This window comes from Phascolarctos cinereus, unplaced genomic scaffold (genome assembly GCF_003287225.1).
Source record: "Phascolarctos cinereus isolate Bilbo 61053 unplaced genomic scaffold, phaCin_HiC Scaffold_8;HRSCAF=390, whole genome shotgun sequence".
Taxonomy (NCBI): Eukaryota; Metazoa; Chordata; class Mammalia; order Diprotodontia; family Phascolarctidae; genus Phascolarctos; species Phascolarctos cinereus.
Window position 1 is genome coordinate 68,770,167 of NW_027556291.1, and position 6,858 is coordinate 68,777,024.

The window sequence follows — 6,858 nt, forward strand, 5'->3', positions numbered from 1 at the left end:
GCCAGGCAGGGGCCTCAGACTCAGGCGTCTGTCCAAGATCAGTGTTGCTCCCGTCTCGGGGTCTCTATGTGCCAAGAAGGGGCTAAGTGACCTCTAGAGCCCCTACCAACTGTAGGTCTCTGATCCTAAGTATTGTCACTGAAGAGGTCTAGTACTGCCCCTTTCTATTGGGCTCAGAAGGGAGCCAGCATGTGTGAAGTGGACCCAGGACTGAGGCTGGCCACTAGCAATGAAGACACTGCAATGTTTCCTGGGCCCTAGTAAAGCTATGGCCAATTCATCCCTGGTTCCTCCCAACTCATTGGCTCACCAGGGTAGTTACTGATGAAGGGAACCACCTTCTGAAGGGCATGAGAACAGGAAGTTGCTAAATAAGGTACTGATGTCAGCCCTACTGCTGGGGTCTCTGGCTCTGAGATAGAAGCCTCAAAAGTAAGACTTTGTGGCCCTAACAGAAGTCCTGAGGAGACATCCCCACCCCCACCCCATCCCTGCCCAGGAGGAAATCCCCAGCTTACCTCTATTTCTCTTGATAGTTGACATCAGCAGAAACCAGTCCTATCACCTTGACCCACTAGCTGCAGCAGGCCCCTGAGACCACCGTAAAGACCTGGTGTTATCACCTTGAAAGAATGGGAATATACCCTCCACACACACCATTTCTGAACCCATCCTCTCTCTGGGAGGCCTAGGTCTTACGGGGTCAAAGTAGATCAACACCAAGTCAAAGGCAAAGTGATTATAAGTGGGTGGATCCCTGGGGTCTATTGGAATTAACAGAATCATAAAAATACACACACCTTTTTTTGCAGCAAACTCGATATATTTTCAACACTTGTAAAAGAACTTTGAAAGAGCAATTTTCCTAGACATCTATCAATACAGATGAGGGGTTTTCTCCTATCATCTAATTATGCATTGGAATCAACACAGAAAAACATCAGTAATTGGGGCACAGAAATAAAGCATGTGGAAGAGAGAAGCATGGTGACATTGCAAGAAGGGACAGGTAACCAGGTACCAGGTACCAGATAACCCCACCACCCACACCAGATTAAAGTGGCAATATCTTTGGCACTAACAAACATCAATCAAGATCTTTGGTCACTGAGCATTAACACAGGTCATAAATGCTGAAGTGTGGAACCACCAGAATGCAAAGCACACCTCATGCCTTGTGGTCATCTCGGCAGGCAGGGAAAGCTCCGACTCAGCATCCCAGTCTCTATGTCCATTACTGCAAACACTAGCTACTGCTCTGCAAGGGGAGAAGAGGCTTCCTCCATGGAAGTAATTAATGGAAAATCTAAAGGAACAAACATCAACCCTGAAACATTGCAAGCACAATACAAGAACAGATCATTTTGGCAAGATATGGACTGATAGACTCAATAGATTGGCTCCAAGAAATGCTAATCCGGGAGGAGCCAAGACCACCAAGCCTTTAATTAGCTTTTTGCTGGTACTCAGCAGAAGCCACCTGGTAATCAGTGGCTGCTGTAAATAGCTGAGAAGGATCCCCGGCCAGATACTCCAGGAAATCTTGCAAATGGCTCATTAGCACATTGAGGCTGCCCTCATTCAGAGGAGAGCAAGCAGGCACGGAGCCCATCTGTGGGAGTAGGCGTAGCAGATGAATACCGCCATAGATCCGGGACATCTGACAAGTGGGGATAATGGGCCAGGACCTCAGCATACTGAGGTCTCTCAAAACTGTAGAGCAGCTGGGTGCCCAGCACCATGTCAAAGTACTCTTTGATCAAAGCCACCAGTCCACTGATGGCACACTTCTTGTCGCTGGAGTGGTGGTTTGGCTGGAAGGTGGCATACTCAATCAGGATGGCAGCTACCGTTTTCCTGGCAGGCACAATAAAGAGCTTTTTCTCGAGGGTCACCAGCTCCCAATCTTGTATTAGCAGGGACCTCAGGACCATGGGCAGGTGGACCTGGACTTCCTGTCTGCCCAGGGATTTTTTTTCTGGCTCTGTAGTAGCATCCCCGTCTCTCCATGGCCTATTTCCTCTCCCTTGAGCACACGCCCTAACTATTTCCGGGCTTGGGCTTGGTTGTTGTGCCGCGGAACCCCCAGCGATACCGCCTTCGCTTGGGTTGCAATGGTCGCTGCCCCAGGAGGCAGTAACCGGGCGTTCACCGTGCTGCTTCCTCTCAGCAGCTATCTGGAGGAGGACATAGGCATATCTGTCCCTCTCCATGTAGGCAGCAGAGTACCGGAGCACGCTGCCCTCGGGGATCCACTCATAGTCCCAACCAAAGGGGGCAACGGGGTAGAGCGGTTCTTTAGAGAACATCTTGGGGACAACAGGCAGAGGGTCCAAGTTTCTGAGGCTGCTGTCCCCTCTTCCCAGAGTTATGGAACGTCTGTAGCTGCTCTCACTGGGAGCTCCCAGGGGCATGGCCCTGCCTTGGCTGCCGCTGTGGTTAGACCAGAACCTTGGGCCACCTGGAGCGGGCCCAGTCGGAGATAACGGGGGCCACCAGAGGTGCGCACTGGGATAGGCCACAGCCCCTCTCCTGGCTGGACTGCTTGTGCTCTCAGATGGATAACAGACTAGGTATTTGACTTGATTGTTCTCCACAGCCACCCAGATACACTGGGCCACGCGCATCTTGGGTCCTTGGAAAGTCAGCACCGCCTCCCCCTCTAGGAAAAACGGTAAGCTCCTGACCGGCCTACCCTCGGGCTCGGAAGAGGCCATTACTCAGCTGTCTCGTGCCTGGGGCACCTCCTTGTGAGGCTTCTGCTTCCCTGGACAGCTGGCCGGCTCCCACCTCGTCTGATCTCCGGCCAGGGCACGGGGGCTGGAGGGTTTGTGGTCCGGGTGGTGGAGCCGAGAAACCACCGCCAATTTCACTCTCCTCAGCAGTGTGGCTGGGTGTGCGATGGGGGCGGGGTCAAAGACCCGCCTTTTTCAGCCCATCACCTAACGGTAGTTGCCCAGAGAAAGGGCTTGAGAGATGTGGAGGATGGGGCGGGGGGGGGGGGGGGGGAGAATTGCCTGAATTTTCAATGTAGTGGAAACATCCCGGGTCTAAATTCAAATGTCAGCGCCGCCATTTCCTGGCTATGTCTTCTTGATCAAGTCTCTTCCCCTTCATGGTCCTCAGTTTCCCCATCTGTAAAATGGAGAGTGTTTGGTCAATAACGTCCAAACTACAGATGAGGGCTTAAGCCTGTGCTTGGGTTTAAGGACAATGTGGAAGAGGCCCGGCATCTTGGGACTAAATAAATTCCTTCTCAGCAAGTGTGAGCAGACGTTACACCACCATGCATGGGTGTCTCTGAGCGTGTAATGGGGGGGGGAATGAGAGAGACGGCTCTGTTATCCTACAAAAATGTTTTATTTTAGCATTCGTTCATCATTTCTGAAAAGGCACTTTTTAAACAGGCATTTTCCAGTGAGTGTGCAAAACAGCCGAGTTTGAGACATTCTTCCATAGCAGTGATAGTTTTCCCTCCATAAAAAAGGTAAGATAATAAAGTTGCCTTTTCCTGATATATTTATAGTCCTGCTCAGTGGTTCCCACCATTTATTTTGAGAAACAGCATACACACATATTATGCTGAAATTTAGTCCTGGGATTATATTTCAGCAGGTGTGGGGGCATTGGTGGGCACTGATTTTTGACAAAGTTCAGTGTTTCTGGTCTGCTTTGGGTCCCAGAGTCATCGTCAAGCACCTCCATTCTATCTGGCAAATATAGGGGGGAAAGGCCTGTATGGAAACAAATCTGGACATCCAGACAAATGGCCAGTGCATTCTTCTTTGGATGAACCCCCTGAGTGACAGAAAGTGGGATGCTCTACACTCAGTTCTCCTGTTCTGGGATCCTGGGACCTCTTTGATCTTGGCAGGTGGTTATACTGGGACCTTCCATTCCTAGGCTCCATCAGAACATGGTAAAACATTAGGCTGAAATCAGAGGATTTAAGTCTACATAAAAGCTCTGCTACCTCCTAGCTGTGTGACTTGGGACAAGTCCCCCTCCCCTCTCTTCACCTCTTTTTCCTCCTTTGTAAATGAGCAGTTTGCATTAGATGACCTCCTCAACCCTATGATCCTGTACACATGACACCAAGCTAGAAGGGAGAGCTAATCTTGGAGATGACAAAGTCAGGATCAAAAAGGATGTAGACAGGCTAGAACCCTGGCCTGAATCCAGTCAGATGAAGTAGAATACCACCTTCGTGGTAGAGGCAGCTGTTCAGCTGAGGTCCCAGGGCTATCCCTTTCTCCCCCACCCTTATGGTGCTGATCACTTTTACCTTTCATCGTGGTTTGCCCAGGTTTGGCTCTAGGAGAGCCTGAACTCTCCTCAGGGGATTGGGTTACCTATTCTCACATCCACTGGTTCATCACCCCCACCCTCACTACCCCAGAGAAGAGTCTATTTTTCTTCTTGTCTAGGGCTTCTTCCCAAAAAAGGAAAGCCACAGAAGGTACTCAGTGTACGAATAAGGACCCAGAACGGGTGATTTATTCTTAGAAAGCCCAAAAGAGGCATAGGCATATTACAGAATGATGACCAGAACAGAATTCTGTAGCTCACTCGTTACTATTAACAGGCCAATATCCAAGCATCATTGGGACATGAAACCTTTTTTTACAAGGCAGGATTGGCCATTTCACATTTCACCTGTAGTGAGCACAGTATGATCTTCTCTCTGGTGATCTTTTTCCCATGCCCACTCTTCCTTTGAGGTCCACCGGCTCCTACCACTGCTTAGGTGTTCTGTTTCTCCCTTGCTGCTTATTTGCCAGATAAGGGGGAGACATCAGCTACTGCAATCTCTCACAACCTGTCAATGATGATACTTTTAAAAATAGCATTTGTGACCACCACTTTGTGAAGTTAAGTTTTAGCTGCTTGTAAGTCACCTGATTTTGGAGAGATCACAAAATTATTCCCCCCTACCAAAGGTCACTCTACTTGAGGAATGTCACAAAACTACTCTCTGTCTCACCTCAGTGTCTTCCCATCTTCTCCATCAATAAGAAACCAGGTGTCTCAATCCCTATAATCCTGTTTTTCCTGTTTTTCACTCCCTCAAAATTGTATAACTGTATAGAAACCAAGGTTCTGGGTCATTGGCTACTGAGAGCCTTAAGACCTGGTTTGCAATCAAATGTATTGCTAAATAAATTGTTGTTTGGATATAACTATTTGGTTTTCTTTATTCCATCATAATACTGATCACAAGATCAATGCTAAAGGAAGGAAACACAAAATAGAGAAAGGTATTGAGGCACTCCAGTATAAGTCAGGCTAGTTGAATCCATGATGCATATTGTTGTTTGGACTTTGTTTGGGGGACCAATGATATCACAAGGTGACGTATTTACTCATGTGAAAGGAGCTGTGGACTCCCACCACCATAATGTCAATGTAGAGAAGATCTGTCCACCATGCCTAGACATGCACCTAGGACTCTCAGTCAACAGACTCTCAGAAGAGATGTTAAACACAACCAGAAATTGGTCCCATGACCCAAGCTTCAATGTGATCACTAGAAATGGTAACTGAGAATGCTCCAAAAAGGGTTGAGGGGAAGGGCACACACTACAATAAAAACAAATGTAATGTCTTACAATTGAGTTTGAAAAACTATCTTCATAAGTTAGGAGGGGAGCTTCTTAGCACCCTCCATTCCATTGTGCTCAAGGAACCCTTTCAGGGGTCTCCTACAACTCCATAGCAGTTGCTTCTCCCCCTCAACCCCAACATGTCCCTATTCCAGCCACACCCAGCTGCTTGAAACTCTGGGACAGCTCCACCTCAAGGCCAAACCCTTATTGACAATGATAACCTGCTTGAACTCATTCTTCAGTAATGAATATACTCTCATCCCCTCATATCCTCTGCATCCCAATGATTCTGAAGCCCCCAGCTTTCCCTGTTCAAACGTCATTCTCTGTCCTCCACTGACTGATTTCTTATTTCCATATCCCTCAATCCAACTCTCCCAACCACTCCCTCTAAAGCTACCCATTTCTCCTACTATACTCTCTGGAAGGCTTGCTCCATAGGTAACAAACTTGTTTTCCTATTAAATGTTTTCCTTTCTCATTCCCTCCATCTGACTTCCTCTCAATGACACAATGGTCATCCTTTCTAGCACTAGCTGAAATTTCACTCAATTCCTCTCAATTCACTGGTCATGGTGTGAGTTATGTACCCTCTCCTGCTTTGAGGTTCATTTAATTCATACTTATCCAATCAAGATTCTGGTGGTTGTCCTTTCTCCTTACTTCCTCAGTGGGTTCAGTGTATGGCTTACAGTCTTTCTCACCTCCCCAACTTCTGCCTTCATAGTAGGGGATTTCAACAAGGCTCCCTCAAATACCTTAACTTCCAAATTCCTTAACTTACTAAATTCCTAGAACTATTCCAAATCATCTCAGCTACACACAAATAGTCATACCTTTGATCTTGCCATCACCCAAAAGTATTCTACTTTCATATGAATTCTGAAATTCCCTTATCTGATCATGATCTGTTGTCATTTCACCTCTCCCTCTGTCTTATACCCTCTAATTCTGTTCTTTGTCCTCACCATGACCACCAATCCTTCTACCCCCTCAGTTCTTTCCCAGTTTCTTTCCCACTTTTGCCCCTGGCTACATTCTCTTTCTTCCCCCATCTTAACCCCTTGGTGAACCAGTTCAACTCTACATCATCCTCTTCTGTCTAGTACTTGACCTTTTATCCTATCAAAGACCTTGTCCTGCCAAACCTCAGCCTGGGATTACTATCACCATCTGCTGCTGTATTTGTTCTTACTCAAGTGTTACTAAATGAAGCTGGAGAAAATCATGAAACTGGGTCCACTCCAAATTT

At 47.4% G+C, this 6,858-nt stretch overlaps 1 protein-coding gene across 1 annotated transcript; it reads right to left on the reverse strand.

Annotated features, from left to right (window-relative positions):
- Positions 1 to 768: 768 nt before the first annotated feature.
- On the reverse strand, positions 769 to 2,882 carry LOC110201544 (mortality factor 4-like protein 1). Its single transcript, XM_020977283.2, is given in 2 exon segments — positions 769 to 1,672; positions 1,674 to 2,882. Coding segments are annotated over 2 exon segments (1,272 nt in total). The 5' UTR covers positions 2,718 to 2,882; the 3' UTR covers positions 769 to 1,444.
- Positions 2,883 to 6,858: the final 3,976 nt, after the last annotated feature.